At 76.5% G+C, this 19,465-nt stretch overlaps 1 protein-coding gene across 1 annotated transcript; it reads right to left on the bottom strand.

The window, feature by feature from the left end:
- Positions 1-13,289: 13,289 nt before the first annotated feature.
- On the bottom strand, positions 13,290-17,122 carry LOC144488283 (uncharacterized; the record flags this gene model as incomplete). The annotated part of the gene is made up of 2 exons (XM_078206328.1): positions 16,857-17,122; positions 13,290-13,842 (listed from the first exon to the last, which is right to left on the bottom strand). Coding segments are annotated over exons 1-2 (819 nt in total), but the record flags the coding sequence as incomplete, so codon positions are not given.
- Between the last annotated feature and the right edge of the window lie 2,343 nt (positions 17,123-19,465).

Genomic DNA, 19,465 nt, shown 5'->3' with positions numbered 1-19,465 from the left:
CCCGTCCATTTCCTTGCTGTCCCGTTCTGTGCCCCCCGTCTGCCCCCGTCCCGTTCTGTGCCCTCCCCGTCTGCCCCCGTCCTGCTCCGTGCACCCAGTCTGCCCCTGTCCCATTCCGTGCGCCCCCGTCTGCCCCGTCCCGTAACGTGCCCCCTCCCGCCGTCGTCCTGTGCCCCCCGTCTGCCCGGTCCCGTTCCGTGTGCCCCCCTGCACCTGTCCCCTTCTGTGCACCCGCCTGCCCCGTCTGCTTCCGTGTCCCACCCGCCCCTATCCCCTTCCGTCCCCCCGTCCATCCCTGTCCCGTTCCGTGCCCCCTGTCTGCTCCTGTCCCGTTCCGTGCACCCCCTCTGTCATCGTCCCGTTCTGTGCCCCCCGTCCGCACCCGTACCCTTCCGAGCCCCCCCCCCCCCCGTCTGCCTCCGTCCCGTTCCGTGCCCCCCCCCCGTCCCGTCCCGTTCCGTGCAGCCCCGTCTGCCGCCGTCATGTTCCGTTCCTCCCCCCCCCCCCCCCCCCCCCCCCGTCTGCCCACGTTCCGTTCCGTGCCCCCCCCGTCTGCCCCTGTCCCGTCCCATGCCCTCCGTCTGCCCCGTCCCGTTCCGTGTCCCCCCCTGCACCTGTCTCCTTCCGTTTCACCGTACGTCCCTGTCCCCCCTTCCGTGTCCCCCGTCCGTCCCCCCTTCCGTGTCCCCCGTCCGTCCCCCATTCCGTGTCCCCCGTCCGTCCCCCATTCCGTGCCCCCCGTCCGTCCCCCCTTCCGTGCCCCCCGTCCGTCCCTGTCCCGTTCCGTGCCCCCCGTTCCGTGCCGCCCCGTTCCGTGCCCCCTGTCTGCCCCCGTCCCATTCTGTGCCCCCCTGTCCAGCTCCTCGCCGCCCCCGTCCCGTTCCGTGCCCCCACCCCCCCCGTCTGCCCCCGTCCATTTCCTTGCTGTCCCGTTCTGTGCCCCCCGTCTGCCCCCGTCCCGTTCCGTGCCCTCCCCGTCTGCCCCTGTCCCGCTCTGTGCACCCCGTCTACCCCGTCCCGCTCCGTGCACCCCGTCTGCCCCTGTCCCGCTCCATGCACCCCGTCTGCCCCGTCCCGTTCCGTGCGCCCCCGTCTGCCCCGTCCCGTTCCGTGTCCCCATCTGCCCCGTCCCATTCCGAGCCCCCCGTCTTCCCCGTCCCGTTCCGTGCACCCAGTCTGCCCAGACCCGTTCCATGCGGCCCCGTCTGCCCCGTTCCGTGCACCCTGTCTGCCCCTGTCCCGTTCTGTGGCTCCCCGTCTGCCCCCGTCCCGCTCCGTGCCCACTGTCTGCCCCGTCCTGTTCCGTGCCCCCTGTCTGTCCCCATGCCATTCCGTGCCCCCCCCCGCCCCTGTCCCGTTCCCTGCTCCCTGTCTGCTCCTGTCCCGTTCCGTGCACCCCCTCCGTCCCCGTCCCGTTCTGTGCCCCCTGTCCGCCCCCGTACCCTTCCGAGCACCCCCCCCCCCCCGTCTGCCACCGTCCCGTTCCGTGCAGCCCCGTCTGCCGCCGTCATGTTCCGTTCCTCGCCCGCCCCCCTCGTCTGCCCCCGTTCCGTTCCGTGCCCCCCCCGTCTGCCCCTGTTCCGTTCCGTACCCCCCCCGTCTGCCCCGTCCCGTTCCGTGCCCCCCCGTCTGCCCCGTCCCGTTCCGTTCCCCCTCCCTTCCTGTTCCGTGCCCCCCCCCCGTCTGCTACCGTGTCCCACCCGCCCCTGTCCCCTTCCGTTTCACCGTACGTCCCTGTCCCCTTCCGTCCCCCCGTCCGCCACTGTCCCATTCCGTGCCCCCTGTCCGTCCCCATCCCGTTCTGTGCCCCCCGTCCCGTTCCGTGCCGGCGGTTCTCCCCCTGTCCCGCTCCGTGCACCCCGTCTGCCCCGTCCCGTTCCGTGCCGGCGGTTCTGCCCCTGTTCCGTTCCGTGCACCCCGTCTGCCCCTGTCCCGCTCCGTGCACCCCGTCTGCCCCGTCCCGTTCCGTGCCGGCGGTTCTGCCCCATCCCGTTCCGTGCCCCCCCCCCCCATCCTGTTCTGTGGCTCCCCGTCTACCCCCGTCCCATTTTGTGCCCCCCCTGTCTGCCCCCGTCCCGCTCTGTGCACCCCGTCTGCCCCGTCCCGTTCCGTGCACCCCGTCTGTCCTGTTCCGTGCGCCCCCGTCTGCCCCATCCCGTTCCGTGCCACCCCCGTCCTGTTCCGTGTTCCCCCCCGTCTGCCCCGTCCCGTTCCGTGCGCCCCCGTCTGCCCCGTCCCGTTCCATGCCCCCCCCCGTCCTGTTCCGTGCCCCCCCACCGTCTGCCCCGTCCCGTTCCGTGCCCCCCCTCCCCGTCTGCCCCGTCCCGTTCCGCGCGCTCCCGTCAGTCCCGTCCCGTTCCGTGCGCCCCCATCTGCCCCATCCCGTTCCGTGCCCCTCCCCCCCGTCTCGTTCCGTCCGCCCCCGTCTGCCCCGTCCCATTCCGAGCCCCCCGTCTTCCCCGTCCCGTTCCGTGCACCCAGTCTGCCCCGTCCCGGTCCGTCCGCCCCCGTCTGCCCCGTCCTGTTCCGTGCCCCCATCCCGTTCCGTGCCCTCCGTCCCGTTCCGTGCCCCCCATCTCCCCCCGTCCCATTCCGTGCCCCCCGTCTGCCCTCGTCCCGTTCCGTCAGCCCCGTCCCGCTCCGTGCACCCCGTCTGCCCCATCCCGCTCCGTGCACCCCGTCTGCCACTGTCCCGCTCCGTGCGCCCCCGTCTGCCCCATCCCGTAACGTGCCCCCGCCCGCCGCCGTCCTGTGTCCCCCGCCTGCCCCGTCCCGTTCCGTGTCCCCTCCCTTCCTGTTCCGTGCCCCCCCCCGTCTGCTACCGTGTCCCACCCGCCCCTGTCCCCTTCCGTTTCACCGTACGTCCCTGTCCCCTTCCGTGCCCCCTGTCCGTCCCCATCCCGTTCTGTGCCCCCCGTCCCGTTCCGTGCCGGCGGTTCTGCCCCTGTCCCGTTCTGTGCCCCCCCGTCTGCCGCCATCCAGTTCCTTGCCGCCCCGTCTGCCCTCGTCCTGTTCCGTGTCCCCATGTCTGCCCCGTCCCGTTCCGTGCACCCCCTTTTGCCCCGTCCCGCTCCATTCGCCCCCGTCCCGTAACGTGCGCCCGCCCGCCGTCGTACTGTGCCCCCCGTCTGCCCCGTCCCGTTCTGTGTCCCCCCCTGCACCTGTCCCCTTCCGTTTCACCGTACGTTCCTGTCCCCTTCCGTCCCCCCTTCCGTGTCCCCCGTCCGTCCCCCATTCCGTGCCCCCCGTCCGTCCCCCATTCCGTGCCCCCTGTCCGTCCCCCCTTCCGTGCCCCCCGTCCGTCCCCCCTTCCGTGCCCCCCGTCCGTCCCTGTCCCGTTCCGTGCCCCCCGTCCGCCCCCGTTCCGTGCCACCCCGTTCCGTGCCCCCCGTCTGCCCCCATCCCATTCTGTGCCCCCCCGTCCAGCTCCTCGCCCCCCCGTCCCGTTCCGTGCCCCCCCCCCTCTCTGCCCCGGTCCATTTCCTTGCTGTCCCGCTCCTTGCACACCGTCTGCCTCGTCCCGCTCCGTCTGCCCCGTCCCGTTCCGTGCGCCCCCGTCCCGTAACGTGCCCCCCCCTGCACCTGTCCCCTTCTGTGCACCCGCCTGCCCCGTCTGCTTCCGTGTCCCACCTGCCCCTGTCCCCTTCCGTCCCCCCGTCCGTCCCTCTCCCGTTCCGTCCCCCCGTCCGTCCCTGTCCCGTTCCGTGCCCCCTGTCTGCTCCTGTCCCGTTCCGTGCACCCCCTCCGTCCCGTTCTGTGCCCCCCGTCCGCCCCCGTACCTTTCCGAGCCGAGCCCCCCCCCCCCCCCCCCGTCTGCCTCTGTCCCGTTCCGTGCAGCCCCGTCTGCTGCCGTCATGTTCCGTTCCTCCCCCCTCCCGTCCGCCCCCGTTCCGTGCCCCCCCGTCTGCTCCTGTCCCGCTCCGTGCACCCCGTCAGCCCCGTCCCGTTCCGTTCCCCCCCCCCCCCGTCTGCCCCTGTCCCGTTCCGTACCCCCCCGTCTGCCCCTGTCCCGTTCCGTACCCCCCCCCCCTGTCTGCCCCGTCCCGTGCGCTCCCGTCTGCCCCGTCCCGTTCTGTGCCCCCCTGTCTGCCCCCGTCCCGCTCCGTGCACCCCGTCTGCCCCGTCCCGTTCCGTGCCCCCCCCGTCCTGTTCCGTGCGCCCCCGTCTGCCCCGTCCCGTTCCGTGTCCCGTCTGCCCCGTCCCGTTCCGTGCGCTCCCCCGTCTGCTCCGTCCCGTTCCGTGCCCCCCCCCCCCGTCCCGTTCCGTGCGGCCCCGTCTGCCCAGTCCCGTTTCGTGCACCCTGTCTGCCCCCGTCCCGTTCTGTGGCTCCCCGTCTGCCCCCGTACCGTTTTGTGCCCCCCCTGTCTGCCCCCGTCCCGCTCCGTGCCCACCGTCTGCCCCCGTCCCGTTCCGTGCCCCCCCCCCCCCCCCCCCCCCCCCGGTCTGTCCCCCACCTGTTCTGTGCCGCCCCGTCTGCCCCCGTCCCGTTCCGTGCCCCCTGTCTGTCCCCATGCCATTCCGTGCCCCCTGCCCCTGTCCCGTTCCCTGCCCACCCCCGTCCCATTCCGTGCCCCCCCCGTCTGCCCACGTCCCGTTCTGTGCCCCCCGTCCTGTTCCGTGCCCCCCATCTACCCCCGTCCCGTTCCGTGCACCCCCGTCCCATTCCATGCCCCCCGTCTTGCCCTGTCCCGTTCCGTGCCCCCCCGTCTTGCCCTGTCCCGTTCCGTGCCCCCCCGTCTGCCCCCGTCCCGTTCCGTGCCCCCCCCGTCCCGTTCCGTGCACCCCGTCCCGTTCCGTGCCCCCCGTCCCGTTCTGTGCCCCCCCGTCCCGTTGCGTGCCCCCCGTCCCGTTCCGTGCCCCCCCGTCCCGTTCCGTGCCCCCCGTCCCGTTGCGTGCCCCCCGTCCCGTTCCGTGCCCCCTGTCCCGTTCCGTGCCCCCCGTCCCGTTCCGTGCCCCCCGTCCCGTTCCGTGCCCCCCGTCCCGTTCCGTGCCCCCCGTCCCGTTCCGTGCCCCCCGTCCCGTTCCGTGCCCCCCGTCCCGTTCCGTGCCCCCCGTCCCGTTCCGTGCCCCCCGTCCCGTTCCGTGCCCCCCGTCCCGTTCCGTGCCCCCCGTTCCGTTCCGTGCCCCCCGTCCCGTTCCGTGCCCCCCGTCCCGTTCCGTGCCCCCCGTCCCGTTCCGTGCCCCCCGTCCCGTTCCGTGCCCCCCGTCCCGTTCCGTGCCCCCCGTCCCGTTCCGTGCCCCCCGTCCCGTTCCGTGCCCCCCGTCCCGTTCCGTGCCCCCCGTCCCGTTCCGTGCCCCCCGTCCCGTTCCGTGCCCCCCGTCCCGTTCCGTGCCCCCCGTCCCGTTCCGTGCCCCCCGTCCCGTTCCGTGCCCCCCGTCCCGTTCCGTGCCCCCCGTCCCGTTCCGTGCCCCCCGTCCCGTTCCGTGCCCCCCGTCCCGTTCCGTGCCCCCCGTCCCGTTCCGTGCCCCCCGTCCCGTTCCGTGCCCCCCGTCCCGTTCCGTGCCCCCCGTCCCGTTCCGTGCCCCCCGTCCCGTTCCGTGCCCCCCGTCCCGTTCCGTGCCCCCCGTCCCGTTCCGTGCCCCCCGTCCCGTTCCGTGCCCCCCCCGTCCCGTTCCGTGCCCCCCCGTCCCGTTCCGTGCCCCCCGTCCCGTTCCGTGCCCCCCGTCCCGTTCCGTGCCCCCCGTCCCGTTCCGTGCCCCCCGTCCCGTTCCGTGCCCCCCGTCCCGTTCCGTGCCCCCCGTCCCGTTCCGTGCCCCCCGTCCCGTTCCGTGCCCCCCGTCCCGTTCCGTGCCCCCCGTCCCGTTCCGTGCCCCCCGTCCCGTTCCGTGCCCCCCGTCCCGTTCCGTGCCCCCCGTCCCGTTCCGTGCCCCCCGTCCCGTTCCGTGCCCCCCGTCCCGTTCCGTGCCCCCCGTCCCGTTCCGTGCCCCCCGTCCCGTTCCGTGCCCCCCGTCCCGTTCCGTGCCCCCCGTCCCGTTCCGTGCCCCCCGTCCCGTTCCGTGCCCCCCGTCCCGTTCCGTGCCCCCCGTCCCGTTCCGTGCCCCCCGTCCCGTTGCGTGCCCCCCGTCCCGTTGCGTGCCCCCCGTCCCGTTGCGTGCCCCCCGTCCCGTTGCGAGCCCCCCGTCCCGTTGCGTGCCCCCCGTCCCGTTGCGTGCCCCCCGTCCCGTTGCGTGCCCCCCGTCCCGTTGCGTGCCCCCCGTCCCGTTGCGTGCCCCCCGTCCCGTTGCGTGCCCCCCGTCCCGGTGCGTGCCCCCCGTCCCGGTGCGTGCCCCCCGTCCCGTTGCGTGCCACCCGTCCCGTTGCGTGCCCCCCGTCCCGTTGCGTGCCCCCCGTCCCGTTGCGTGCCCCCCGTCCCGTTCCGTGCTCCCAGTCTTCCCCCGTCCCGTTCCGTCCGCCCCCGTCTGCACCGTCCCGTTCCGTGCACCCAGTTTTCCCCCGTCCCGTTCCGTGCCCCCCGTCCCGTTCCGTGCCCCCCGTCCCGTTCCGTGCCCCCCGTCCCGTTCCGTGCCCCCCGTCCCGTTCCGTGCGCCCCGTCCCGTTCCGTGCCCCCCGTCCCGTTCCGTGCCCCCCGTCCCGTGCCCCCCGTCCCGTCCCGTGCCCCCCGTCCCGTCCCGTGCCCCCCGTCCCGTTCCGTGCCCCCCGTTCCGTGCCCCCGTCCCGTGCCCCCCGTCCCGTCCCGTGCCCCCCGTCCCGTCCCGTGCCCCCCGTCCCGTCCCGTGCCCCCCGTCCCGTCCCGTGCCCCCCGTCCCGTTCCGTGCCCCCCGTCCCGTTCCGTGCCCCCAGTCCCGTTCCGTGCCCCCCGTCCCGTTCCGTGCCCCCCGTCCCGTCCCGTGCCCCCCGTCCCGTTCCGTGCCCCCCGTCCCGTTCCGTGCCCCCCGTCCCGTTCCGTGCCTCCCGTTCCGTGCCCCCCGTCCCGTTCCGTGCCCCCCGGTCCCGTTCCGTGCCCCCGGGTCCCGTTCCGTGCCCCCGGGTCCCGTTCCGTGCCCCCGGGTCCCGTTCCGTGCCCCCGGGTCCCGTTCCGTGCCCCCGGGTCCCGTTCCGTGCCCCCGGGTCCCGTTCCGTGCCCCCGGGTCCCGTTCCGTGCCCCCGGGTCCCGTTGCGTGCCCCCCGTCCCGTTGCGTGCCCCCCGTCCCGTTCCGTGCCCCCCCGTCCCGTTCCGTGCTCCCAGTCTTCCCCCGTCCCGTTCCGTCCGCCCCAGTCTGCTCCGTCCCGTTCCGTGCCCCCCGTCCCGTTCCGTGCCCCCCGTCCCGTTCCGTGCCCCCCGTCCCGTTCCGTGCCCCCCGTCCCGTTCCGTGCCCCCCGTCCCGTTCCGTGCCCCCCGTCCCGTTACGTGCCCCCCGTCCCGTTCCGTGCCCCCCGTCCCGTTCCGTGCCCCCCGTCCCGTTCCGTGCCCCCCGTCCCGTTCCGTGCCCCCCGTCCCGTTCCGTGCCCCCCGTCCCGTTCCGTGCCCCCCGTCCCGTTCCGTGCCCCCCGTCCCGTTCCGTGCCCCCCGTCCCGTTCCGTGCCCCCCGTCCCGTTCCGTGCCCCCCGTCCCGTTCCGTGCCCCCCGTCCCGTTCCGTGCCCCCCGTCCCGTTCCGTGCCCCCCGTCCCGTTCCGTGCCCCCCGTCCCGTTCCGTGCCCCCCGTCCCGTTCCGTGCCCCCCGTCCCGTTCCGTGCCCCCCGTCCCGTTCCGTGCCCCCCGTCCCGTTCCGTGCCCCCCGTCCCGTTCCGTGCCCCCCGTCCCGTTCCGTGCCCCCCGTCCCGTTCCGTGCCCCCCGTCCCGTTCCGTGCCCCCCGTCCCGTTGCGTGCCCCCCGTCCCGTTGCGTGCCCCCCGTCCCGTTGCGTGCCCCCCGTCCCGTTGCGAGCCCCCCGTCCCGTTGCGTGCCCCCCGTCCCGTTGCGTGCCCCCCGTCCCGTTGCGTGCCCCCCGTCCCGTTGCGTGCCCCCCGTCCCGTTGCGTGCCCCCCGTCCCGTTGCGTGCCCCCCGTCCCGGTGCGTGCCCCCCGTCCCGGTGCGTGCCCCCCGTCCCGTTGCGTGCCACCCGTCCCGTTGCGTGCCCCCCGTCCCGTTGCGTGCCCCCCGTCCCGTTGCGTGCCCCCCGTCCCGTTCCGTGCTCCCAGTCTTCCCCCGTCCCGTTCCGTCCGCCCCCGTCTGCACCGTCCCGTTCCGTGCACCCAGTTTTCCCCCGTCCCGTTCCGTGCCCCCCGTCCCGTTCCGTGCCCCCCGTCCCGTTCCGTGCCCCCCGTCCCGTTCCGTGCCCCCCGTCCCGTTCCGTGCGCCCCGTCCCGTTCCGTGCCCCCCGTCCCGTTCCGTGCCCCCCGTCCCGTGCCCCCCGTCCCGTCCCGTGCCCCCCGTCCCGTCCCGTGCCCCCCGTCCCGTTCCGTGCCCCCCGTTCCGTGCCCCCGTCCCGTGCCCCCCGTCCCGTCCCGTGCCCCCCGTCCCGTCCCGTGCCCCCCGTCCCGTCCCGTGCCCCCCGTCCCGTCCCGTGCCCCCCGTCCCGTTCCGTGCCCCCCGTCCCGTTCCGTGCCCCCAGTCCCGTTCCGTGCCCCCCGTCCCGTTCCGTGCCCCCCGTCCCGTCCCGTGCCCCCCGTCCCGTTCCGTGCCCCCCGTCCCGTTCCGTGCCCCCCGTCCCGTTCCGTGCCTCCCGTTCCGTGCCCCCCGTCCCGTTCCGTGCCCCCCGGTCCCGTTCCGTGCCCCCGGGTCCCGTTCCGTGCCCCCGGGTCCCGTTCCGTGCCCCCGGGTCCCGTTCCGTGCCCCCGGGTCCCGTTCCGTGCCCCCGGGTCCCGTTCCGTGCCCCCGGGTCCCGTTCCGTGCCCCCGGGTCCCGTTGCGTGCCCCCCGTCCCGTTGCGTGCCCCCCGTCCCGTTCCGTGCCCCCCCGTCCCGTTCCGTGCTCCCAGTCTTCCCCCGTCCCGTTCCGTCCGCCCCAGTCTGCTCCGTCCCGTTCCGTGCCCCCCGTCCCGTTCCGTGCCCCCCGTCCCGTTCCGTGCCCCCCGTCCCGTTCCGTGCCCCCCGTCCCGTTCCGTGCCCCCCGTCCCGTTCCGTGCCCCCCGTCCCGTTACGTGCCCCCCGTCCCGTTCCGTGCCCCCCGTCCCGTTCCGTGCCCCCCGTCCCGTTCCGTGCCCCCCGTCCCGTTCCGTGCCCCCCGTCCCGTTCCGTGCCCCCCGTCCCGTTCCGTGCCCCCCGTCCCGTTCCGTGCCCCCCGTCCCGTTCCGTGCCCCCCGTCCCGTTCCGTGCCCCCCGTCCCGTTGCGTGCCCCCGTCCCGTTGCGTGCCCCCCGTCCCGTTGCGTGCCCCCCGTCCCGTTGCGAGCCCCCCGTCCCGTTGCGTGCCCCCCGTCCCGTTGCGTGCCCCCCGTCCCGTTGCGTGCCCCCCGTCCCGTTGCGTGCCCCCCGTCCCGTTGCGTGCCCCCCGTCCCGTTGCGTGCCCCCCGTCCCGTTGCGTGCCCCCGTCCCGTTGCGTGCCCCCCGTCCCGTTGCGTGCCCCCCGTCCCGTTGCGTGCCCCCCGTCCCGTTGCGTGCCCCCCGTCCCGTTGCGTGCCCCCCGTCCCGTTGCGTGCCCCCCGTCCCGTTGCGTGCCCCCCGTCCCGTTGCGTGCCCCCCGTCCCGTTGCGTGCCCCCCGTCCCGTTGCGTGCCCCCCGTCCCGTTGCGTGCCCCCCGTCCCGTTGCGTGCCCCCCGTCCCGTTGCGTGCCCCCCGTCCCGTTGCGTGCCCCCCGTCCCGGTGCGTGCCCCCCGTCCCGGTGCGTGCCCCCCGTCCCGTTGCGTGCCACCCGTCCCGTTGCGTGCCCCCCGTCCCGTTGCGTGCCCCCCGTCCCGTTGCGTGCCCCCCGTCCCGTTCCGTGCTCCCAGTCTTCCCCCGTCCCGTTCCGTCCGCCCCCGTCTGCACCGTCCCGTTCCGTGCACCCAGTTTTCCCCCGTCCCGTTCCGTGCCCCCCGTCCCGTTCCGTGCCCCCCGTCCCGTTCCGTGCCCCCCGTCCCGTTCCGTGCCCCCCGTCCCGTTCCGTGCGCCCCGTCCCGTTCCGTGCCCCCCGTCCCGTTCCGTGCCCCCCGTCCCGTGCCCCCCGTCCCGTCCCGTGCCCCCCGTCCCGTCCCGTGCCCCCCGTCCCGTTCCGTGCCCCCCGTTCCGTGCCCCCGTCCCGTGCCCCCCGTCCCGTCCCGTGCCCCCCGTCCCGTCCCGTGCCCCCCGTCCCGTCCCGTGCCCCCCGTCCCGTCCCGTGCCCCCCGTCCCGTTCCGTGCCCCCCGTCCCGTTCCGTGCCCCCAGTCCCGTTCCGTGCCCCCCGTCCCGTTGCGTGCCCCCCGTCCCGTTGCGTGCCCCCCGTCCCGTTGCGTGCCCCCCGTCCCGTTCCGTGCTCCCAGTCTTCCCCCGTCCCGTTCCGTCCGCCCCCGTCTGCACCGTCCCGTTCCGTGCACCCAGTTTTCCCCCGTCCCGTTCCGTGCCCCCCGTCCCGTTCCGTGCCCCCCGTCCCGTTCCGTGCCCCCCGTCCCGTTCCGTGCCCCCCGTCCCGTTCCGTGCGCCCCGTCCCGTTCCGTGCCCCCCGTCCCGTTCCGTGCCCCCCGTCCCGTGCCCCCCGTCCCGTCCCGTGCCCCCCGTCCCGTCCCGTGCCCCCCGTCCCGTTCCGTGCCCCCCGTTCCGTGCCCCCGTCCCGTGCCCCCCGTCCCGTCCCGTGCCCCCCGTCCCGTCCCGTGCCCCCCGTCCCGTCCCGTGCCCCCCGTCCCGTCCCGTGCCCCCCGTCCCGTTCCGTGCCCCCCGTCCCGTTCCGTGCCCCCAGTCCCGTTCCGTGCCCCCCGTCCCGTTCCGTGCCCCCCGTCCCGTCCCGTGCCCCCCGTCCCGTTCCGTGCCCCCCGTCCCGTTCCGTGCCCCCCGTCCCGTTCCGTGCCTCCCGTTCCGTGCCCCCCGTCCCGTTCCGTGCCCCCCGGTCCCGTTCCGTGCCCCCGGGTCCCGTTCCGTGCCCCCGGGTCCCGTTCCGTGCCCCCGGGTCCCGTTCCGTGCCCCCGGGTCCCGTTCCGTGCCCCCGGGTCCCGTTCCGTGCCCCCGGGTCCCGTTCCGTGCCCCCGGGTCCCGTTCCGTGCCCCCGGGTCCCGTTCCGTGCCCCCGGGTCCCGTTCCGTGCCCCCGGGTCCCGTTGCGTGCCCCCCGTCCCGTTGCGTGCCCCCCGTCCCGTTCCGTGCCCCCCCGTCCCGTTCCGTGCTCCCAGTCTTCCCCCGTCCCGTTCCGTCCGCCCCAGTCTGCTCCGTCCCGTTCCGTGCCCCCCGTCCCGTTCCGTGCCCCCCGTCCCGTTCCGTGCCCCCCGTCCCGTTCCGTGCCCCCCGTCCCGTTCCGTGCCCCCCGTCCCGTTCCGTGCCCCCCGTCCCGTTACGTGCCCCCCGTCCCGTTCCGTGCCCCCCGTCCCGTTCCGTGCCCCCCGTCCCGTTCCGTGCCCCCCGTCCCGTTCCGTGCCCCCCGTCCCGTTCCGTGCCCCCCGTCCCGTTCCGTGCCCCCCGTCCCGTTCCGTGCCCCCCGTCCCGTTCCGTGCCCCCCGTCCCGTTCCGTGCCCCCCGTCCCGTTCCGTGCCCCCCGTCCCGTTCCGTGCCCCCCGTCCCGTTCCGTGCCCCCCGTCCCGTTCCGTGCCCCCCGTCCCGTTCCGTGCCCCCCGTCCCGTTCCGTGCCCCCCGTCCCGTTCCGTGCCCCCCGTCCCGTTCCGTGCCCCCCGTCCCGTTCCGTGCCCCCCGTCCCGTTCCGTGCCCCCCGTCCCGTTCCGTGCCCCCCGTCCCGTTCCGTGCCCCCCGTCCCGTTCCGTGCCCCCCGTCCCGTTGCGTGCCCCCCGTCCCGTTGCGTGCCCCCCGTCCCGTTGCGTGCCCCCCGTCCCGTTGCGAGCCCCCCGTCCCGTTGCGTGCCCCCCGTCCCGTTGCGTGCCCCCCGTCCCGTTGCGTGCCCCCCGTCCCGTTGCGTGCCCCCCGTCCCGTTGCGTGCCCCCCGTCCCGTTGCGTGCCCCCCGTCCCGGTGCGTGCCCCCCGTCCCGGTGCGTGCCCCCCGTCCCGTTGCGTGCCACCCGTCCCGTTGCGTGCCCCCCGTCCCGTTGCGTGCCCCCCGTCCCGTTGCGTGCCCCCCGTCCCGTTCCGTGCTCCCAGTCTTCCCCCGTCCCGTTCCGTCCGCCCCCGTCTGCACCGTCCCGTTCCGTGCACCCAGTTTTCCCCCGTCCCGTTCCGTGCCCCCCGTCCCGTTCCGTGCCCCCCGTCCCGTTCCGTGCCCCCCGTCCCGTTCCGTGCCCCCCGTCCCGTTCCGTGCGCCCCGTCCCGTTCCGTGCCCCCCGTCCCGTTCCGTGCCCCCCGTCCCGTGCCCCCCGTCCCGTCCCGTGCCCCCCGTCCCGTCCCGTGCCCCCCGTCCCGTTCCGTGCCCCCCGTTCCGTGCCCCCGTCCCGTGCCCCCCGTCCCGTCCCGTGCCCCCCGTCCCGTCCCGTGCCCCCCGTCCCGTCCCGTGCCCCCCGTCCCGTCCCGTGCCCCCCGTCCCGTTCCGTGCCCCCCGTCCCGTTCCGTGCCCCCAGTCCCGTTCCGTGCCCCCCGTCCCGTTCCGTGCCCCCCGTCCCGTCCCGTGCCCCCCGTCCCGTTCCGTGCCCCCCGTCCCGTTCCGTGCCCCCCGTCCCGTTCCGTGCCTCCCGTTCCGTGCCCCCCGTCCCGTTCCGTGCCCCCCGGTCCCGTTCCGTGCCCCCGGGTCCCGTTCCGTGCCCCCGGGTCCCGTTCCGTGCCCCCGGGTCCCGTTCCGTGCCCCCGGGTCCCGTTCCGTGCCCCCGGGTCCCGTTCCGTGCCCCCGGGTCCCGTTCCGTGCCCCCGGGTCCCGTTGCGTGCCCCCCGTCCCGTTGCGTGCCCCCCGTCCCGTTCCGTGCCCCCCCGTCCCGTTCCGTGCTCCCAGTCTTCCCCCGTCCCGTTCCGTCCGCCCCAGTCTGCTCCGTCCCGTTCCGTGCCCCCCGTCCCGTTCCGTGCCCCCCGTCCCGTTCCGTGCCCCCCGTCCCGTTCCGTGCCCCCCGTCCCGTTCCGTGCCCCCCGTCCCGTTCCGTGCCCCCCGTCCCGTTACGTGCCCCCCGTCCCGTTCCGTGCCCCCCGTCCCGTTCCGTGCCCCCCGTCCCGTTCCGTGCCCCCCGTCCCGTTCCGTGCCCCCCGTCCCGTTCCGTGCCCCCCGTCCCGTTCCGTGCCCCCCGTCCCGTTCCGTGCCCCCCGTCCCGTTCCGTGCCCCCCGTCCCGTTCCGTGCCCCCCGTCCCGTTGCGTGCCCCCGTCCCGTTGCGTGCCCCCCGTCCCGTTGCGTGCCCCCCGTCCCGTTGCGAGCCCCCCGTCCCGTTGCGTGCCCCCCGTCCCGTTGCGTGCCCCCCGTCCCGTTGCGTGCCCCCCGTCCCGTTGCGTGCCCCCCGTCCCGTTGCGTGCCCCCCGTCCCGTTGCGTGCCCCCCGTCCCGTTGCGTGCCCCCGTCCCGTTGCGTGCCCCCCGTCCCGTTGCGTGCCCCCCGTCCCGTTGCGTGCCCCCCGTCCCGTTGCGTGCCCCCCGTCCCGTTGCGTGCCCCCCGTCCCGTTGCGTGCCCCCCGTCCCGTTGCGTGCCCCCCGTCCCGTTGCGTGCCCCCCGTCCCGTTGCGTGCCCCCCGTCCCGTTGCGTGCCCCCCGTCCCGTTGCGTGCCCCCCGTCCCGTTGCGTGCCCCCCGTCCCGTTGCGTGCCCCCCGTCCCGTTGCGTGCCCCCCGTCCCGGTGCGTGCCCCCCGTCCCGGTGCGTGCCCCCCGTCCCGTTGCGTGCCACCCGTCCCGTTGCGTGCCCCCCGTCCCGTTGCGTGCCCCCCGTCCCGTTGCGTGCCCCCCGTCCCGTTCCGTGCTCCCAGTCTTCCCCCGTCCCGTTCCGTCCGCCCCCGTCTGCACCGTCCCGTTCCGTGCACCCAGTTTTCCCCCGTCCCGTTCCGTGCCCCCCGTCCCGTTCCGTGCCCCCCGTCCCGTTCCGTGCCCCCCGTCCCGTTCCGTGCCCCCCGTCCCGTTCCGTGCGCCCCGTCCCGTTCCGTGCCCCCCGTCCCGTTCCGTGCCCCCCGTCCCGTGCCCCCCGTCCCGTCCCGTGCCCCCCGTCCCGTCCCGTGCCCCCCGTCCCGTTCCGTGCCCCCCGTTCCGTGCCCCCGTCCCGTGCCCCCCGTCCCGTCCCGTGCCCCCCGTCCCGTCCCGTGCCCCCCGTCCCGTCCCGTGCCCCCCGTCCCGTCCCGTGCCCCCCGTCCCGTTCCGTGCCCCCCGTCCCGTTCCGTGCCCCCAGTCCCGTTCCGTGCCCCCCGTCCCGTTCCGTGCCCCCCGTCCCGTCCCGTGCCCCCCGTCCCGTTCCGTGCCCCCCGTCCCGTTCCGTGCCCCCCGTCCCGTTCCGTGCCTCCCGTTCCGTGCCCCCCGTCCCGTTCCGTGCCCCCCGGTCCCGTTCCGTGCCCCCGGGTCCCGTTCCGTGCCCCCGGGTCCCGTTCCGTGCCCCCGGGTCCCGTTCCGTGCCCCCGGGTCCCGTTCCGTGCCCCCGGGTCCCGTTCCGTGCCCCCGGGTCCCGTTCCGTGCCCCCGGGTCCCGTTCCGTGCCCCCGGGTCCCGTTCCGTGCCCCCGGGTCCCGTTGCGTGCCCCCCGTCCCGTTGCGTGCCCCCCGTCCCGTTCCGTGCCCCCCCGTCCCGTTCCGTGCTCCCAGTCTTCCCCCGTCCCGTTCCGTCCGCCCCAGTCTGCTCCGTCCCGTTCCGTCCGCCCCCGTCCCGTTCCGTGCCCTCCGTCCCGTTCCGTGCCCCCCCGTCTTCCCCGTCCCGCTCCGTGCACCCCGTCTGCCCCTGTCCCGCTCCGTGCACCCCGTCTGCCCCGTCCCGCTCCGTGCACCCCGTCTGCCCCTGTCCCGCTCCGTGCACCCCGTCTGCCCCGTCCCGCTCCGTGCACCCCGTCTGCCCCTGTCCCGCTCCGTGCACCCCGTCTGCCCCTGTCCCGCTCCGTACACCCTGTCTGCCCCTGTCCCGCTCCGTGCACCCCGTCTGCCCCTGTCCCGTTCCGTGCACCCTGTCTGCCCCTGTCCCGCTCCGTGCACCCCGTCTGCCCCTGTCCCGCTCCGTGCACCCCGTCTGCCCCTGTCCCGCTCCGTGCGCCCCCGTCTGCCCCGTCCCGTTCCGTGCACCCAGTCTTCCCCCGTCCCGTTCCGTGCACCCCGTCTGCTCCTGTCCCGCTCCGTCCGCCCCCGTCTGCCCCGTCCCGTTCCGTCCGCCCCAGTCTGTCCCGTCCCGTTCCGTCCGCCCCCGTCCCGTTCCGTGCCCTCCGTCCCGTTCTGTGCCCCCCGTCTTCCCCGTCCCGCTCCGTGCACCCCGTCTGCCCCTGTCCCGCTCCGTACACCCCGTCTGCCCCTGTCCCGCTCCGTGCACCCCGTCTGCCCCTGTCCCGCTCCGTGCACCCTGTCTGCCCCTGTCCCGCTCCGTGCACCCCGTCTGCCCCTGTCCCGCTCCGTGCACCCTGTCTGCCCCTGTCCCGCTCCGTGCACCCCATCTGCCCCGTCCCCGTAACGTGCCGCCGCCGCCGTCCTGTGCCCCCTGTCTGCCCCGTCCTGTTCCGTGTCCCCTTCTGTGCCCCCGCCTGCCCCATCTGCTTCCGTGTCCCACCCGCCCCTGTCCCCTTCCATCCCCCCTTCCGTGCCCCCCGTCCGCCACTGTCCCGTTCCGTGCCCCCTGTCCGTCCCCGTCCCGTTCTGTGCCCCCCCGTCCCGTTCCGTGCCGCCCGTTCTGCCCCTGTCCCGTTCTGTGCCCCCCCGTCTGCCGCCGTCCAGTTCCTTGCCGCCCCGTCTGCCCTCGTCCCGTTCCGTGTCCCCATGTCTGCCCTCGTCCCGTTCCGTGTCCCCATGTCTGCCCCGTCCTGTTCCGTGCACCCCCTTTTGCCCCGTCCCGCTCCATTCGCCCCTGTCCCATAACGTGCGCCCGCCTGCCGTCGTCCTGTTCCGTGCGCCCCCGTCTGCCCCGTGCTGTTCCGTGTGCCCCCCCTACACCTGTCCCCTTCCGTTTCACCGTACGTTCCTGTCCCCTTCCGTCCCCCCTTCCGTGCCCCCCGTCTGTCCCCATGCCGTTCCGTGCCCCCCCTCCGCCCCCGTCCTGTTCCGTGCCCCCCCCCCCCCCCGGTCTATCCCCATCACGTTCCGTGCCCCCCCCCCCGGTCTGTGCCCCCCCCCCGTCTGCCCACGTCCCGTTCTGTGCCCCCCCCCGTCCGCATCCGTCCTGTTCCGTGCGCCCCCGTCCCGTTCTGTGCCCCCCGTCTGCCCCCGTCCCGTTCTGTGCCCCCCGTCTGCCCCCGTCCCGTTCCGTGCGCCCCCGTCCCGTTCCATGCCCCTCATCTTGCCCTGTCCCGTTCCGTGCCCCCCCGTCTGCCCCCGTCCCTTTCCGTGCCCCCCGTCCCGTTCCGTGCACCCAGTCTGCCCCCGTCCCTTTCCGTGCCCCCCGTCCCGTTCCGTGGCCCCCGTCTGCCCCCGTCCCTTTCCGTGCCCCCCGTCCCGTTCCGTGGCCCCCGTCTGCCCCCGTCCCTTTCCGTGCCCCCCGTCCCGTTCCGTGCACCCAGTCTGCCCCCGTCCCTTTCCGTGCCCCCCGTCCCGTTCCGTGCACCCAGTCTGCCCCCCGTCCCTTTCCGTGCCCCCCGTCCCGTTCCGTGGCCCCCGTCTGCCCCTGTCCCGTTCCGTGCCCCCCGTCTGCCCCATCCCGTTCCGTGCACCCAGTCTGCCCCATCCCGTTCCGTCCGTCCCCGTCTGCCCCGTCCCATTCCGTGCACCCAGCCTGCCCCGTCCCGTTTCGTGCCCCCCGTCTTCCCCCGTCCCGTTCCGTGTCCCCCCCTGCACCTGTCCCCTTCTGTGCCCCCGTCTGCTTCCGTGTCCCGCCTGCCCGTCACCTTCCATTTCACCATACGTCCCTGTCCCGTTCCGTGCCCCCCGTCCGTCCCTGTCCTCTTCCGTCCGTCCCTGTCCTCTTCCGTCCGTCCCTGTCCTCTTCCGTCCGTCCCTGTCCTCTTCCGTCCCCCCGTCCGTCCCTGTCCTCTTCCGTCCGTCCCTGTCCTCTTCCGTCCGTCCCTGTCCTCTTCCGTCCGTCCCTGTCCTCTTCCGTCCGTCCCTGTCCTCTTCCGTCCCCCCGTCCGTCCCTGTCCTCTTCCGTCCCCCCGTCCGCCCCTGTCCCATTCCGTGCCCCCCGTCCGCTCCTGTCCCGTTCCGTGCCCCCCGTCCGCTCCTATCCCGTTCCGTGCCCCCCTCCGTCCCCGTCCAGTTCTGTGCCCCCGTCCGCCCCCGTACCCCACCCTCCCCCCCCCGTCTGCCTCCGTCCCGTTCCGTGACCCCCCTCCGTCCCGTTCCGTGCAGCGCCGTCATGTTCCGTTCCTCCCTCCCCGTCTGCCCCGTCCTGTTCTCTCCCCCCCCGTCTGCCCCCGTCCTGTTCCTTGCTGCCCCGTCTGTCCTTGTCCTGTTCCGTGCCCCCCTGTCTGCCCCCGTCCCGTTCCATGCCCCCCCCGTCCCGCTCCGTGCACCCCGTCTGCCCCGTCCCGTTCCGTGCCCCCCGTCTGTCGCGTCCTGTTCCGTGCCCCCCCGTCTGTCCCGTTCCGTGCGCCCCCGTCTGCCCCGTCCCCTTCCGTGCGCCCCCGTCTGCCCTGCCCCCGTCCCGTTCCGTGCCCCCCGTCTACCCCGTCCCGTTCTGTGCCCCCCTTGTCTGCCCCGTCCCATTCCGTGCCCCCCCCGTCTGCCCCATCCCGTTCCGTGTGCCCCGTCCCGTTCCGTGCGCCCCCATCTGCCCTGTCTCGTTCCGTGTCCCCCCCTGCACCTGTCCCCTTCCGTTTCACCGTACGTCCCTGTCCCCTTCCGTGCCCCCCATCTGTCCCCATGCCGTTCCGTGCCCCCTGTCCGCCTCCATCCCCTTCCGTGCCCCCCGTCTGCCCCCGTCCCGTTCCGTGCCGCCCCGTCTGCCCCCGTCCTGTTCCGTGCCCCCCCGTCCTGTTCTGTGCCCCCCTGTCTGCCGCCGTCCAGCTCCTTGCCGCCCCCCCCCGTCCGCCCCCATCCCGTTACCTGCCCCCCCCCCCGTCCGCCCCCATCCTGTTCCCTGCCCCCCTGTCCGCCTCCGTCCCGTTCTGTGCCCCCCGTCCCGCTCTGTGTCCCGTTCTGTGCCCCCCGTCCCGTTCTGTGCCCCCCGTCCCGTTCTGTGCCCCCCGTCCCGTTCTGTGCCCCCCGTCCCGTTCTGTGCCCCCCGTCCCGTTCTGTGCCCCCCGTCCCGTTCTGTGCCCCCCGTCCCGTTCTGTGCCCCCCGTCCCGTTCTGTGCCCCCCGTCCCGTTGTGTGACCCCCCGTCCCGTTCTGTGCCCCCCGTCCCGTTCTGTGCCCCCCGTCCCGTTCTGTGCCCCCCGTCCCGTTCTGTGCCCCCCGTCCCGTTCTGTGCCCCCGTCCCGTTCTGTGCCCCCGTCCCGTTCTGTGCCCCCGTCCCGTTCTGTGCCCCCCGTCCCGTTCTGTGCCCCCGTCCCGTTCTGTGCCCCCGTCCCGTTCTGTGCCCCCGTCCCGTTCTCTGCCCCCGTCCCGTTCTCTGCCCCCCCGTCCCGTTCTGTGCCCCCCCGTTCTGTGCCCCCCCGTCTGCCCCTGCCCCGTTCCGTGCCCCCCCCCGTCTCTCCCGTCCCGTTCCGTGCCCCTCCGTCTGCCCCGTCCCGTTCCGTGCCCCCCCCGCCCGTCCGCCCCCGTCCCGTTCTGTGCTGCCCTGTCAGCTGCCATTTCATTCCGTTCCTCCCCCCGTCCTGTTCCGTGCCCCCCCCCCCGGCTGCCCCCGTCCCGTTCCGTGCCCCCCCCCAGTCTGCCCCGTCCCGTTCTGTGACCCCCCGCCTGCCCCCGTCCAGCTCTTGCCGCGCCGTCTGCCCCCGTCCCGTTCCGTGCTCCCCGTCTGCCCCTGTCCCACACCGTCTGCCCCCGTCCCATTCCTTCCCCCCCATCTGTCCCCGTCCCGTTCCTTCCTCCCCGTCTGCCCCGTCCCGTTCCGTGCTCCCCGTCTGCCCCTGTCCCACACCGTCTGCCCCCGTCCCATTCCATCCCCCCTGTCTGTCTCTGCCCGTTCCTTCCCCCCGCCCCGTTCCGTCCCCTCCCACCCCCCGCCTCGCTCCGTCACCCCCCCGCCCCGCTCCGTCACCCCCCCCCCGCCCCGCTCCGTCACCCCCCCCGCCCCGCTCCGTCACCCCCCCCGCCCCGCTCCGTCACCCCCCCCCGCCCCGCTCCGTCACCCCCCCCGCCTCGCTCCGTCCCCTCCCCCCGCCCCGCTCCGTCCCCTCCCCCCGCCCCGCTCCGTCCCCTCCCCCCGCCCCGCTCCGTCCCCTCCCCCCGCCCCGCTCCGTCCCCTCCCCCCCCCGCCCCGCTCCGTCCCCTCCCCCCCCCGCCCCGCTCCGTCCCCTCCCCCCGCCCCGCTCCGTCCCCTCCCCCCGCCCCGCTCCGTCCCCTCCCCCCGCCCCGCTCCGTCCCCTCCCCCCGCCCCGCTCCGTCCCCTCCCCCCGCCCCGCTCCGTCCG

This window comes from Mustelus asterias, unplaced genomic scaffold, assembly GCF_964213995.1.
Source record: "Mustelus asterias unplaced genomic scaffold, sMusAst1.hap1.1 HAP1_SCAFFOLD_1436, whole genome shotgun sequence".
NCBI classification, from domain to species: Eukaryota; Metazoa; Chordata; class Chondrichthyes; order Carcharhiniformes; family Triakidae; genus Mustelus; species Mustelus asterias.
The sequence above is the reverse complement of the archived record's forward strand: the minus strand, read 5'-3'. Positions and strand labels throughout refer to the sequence as shown.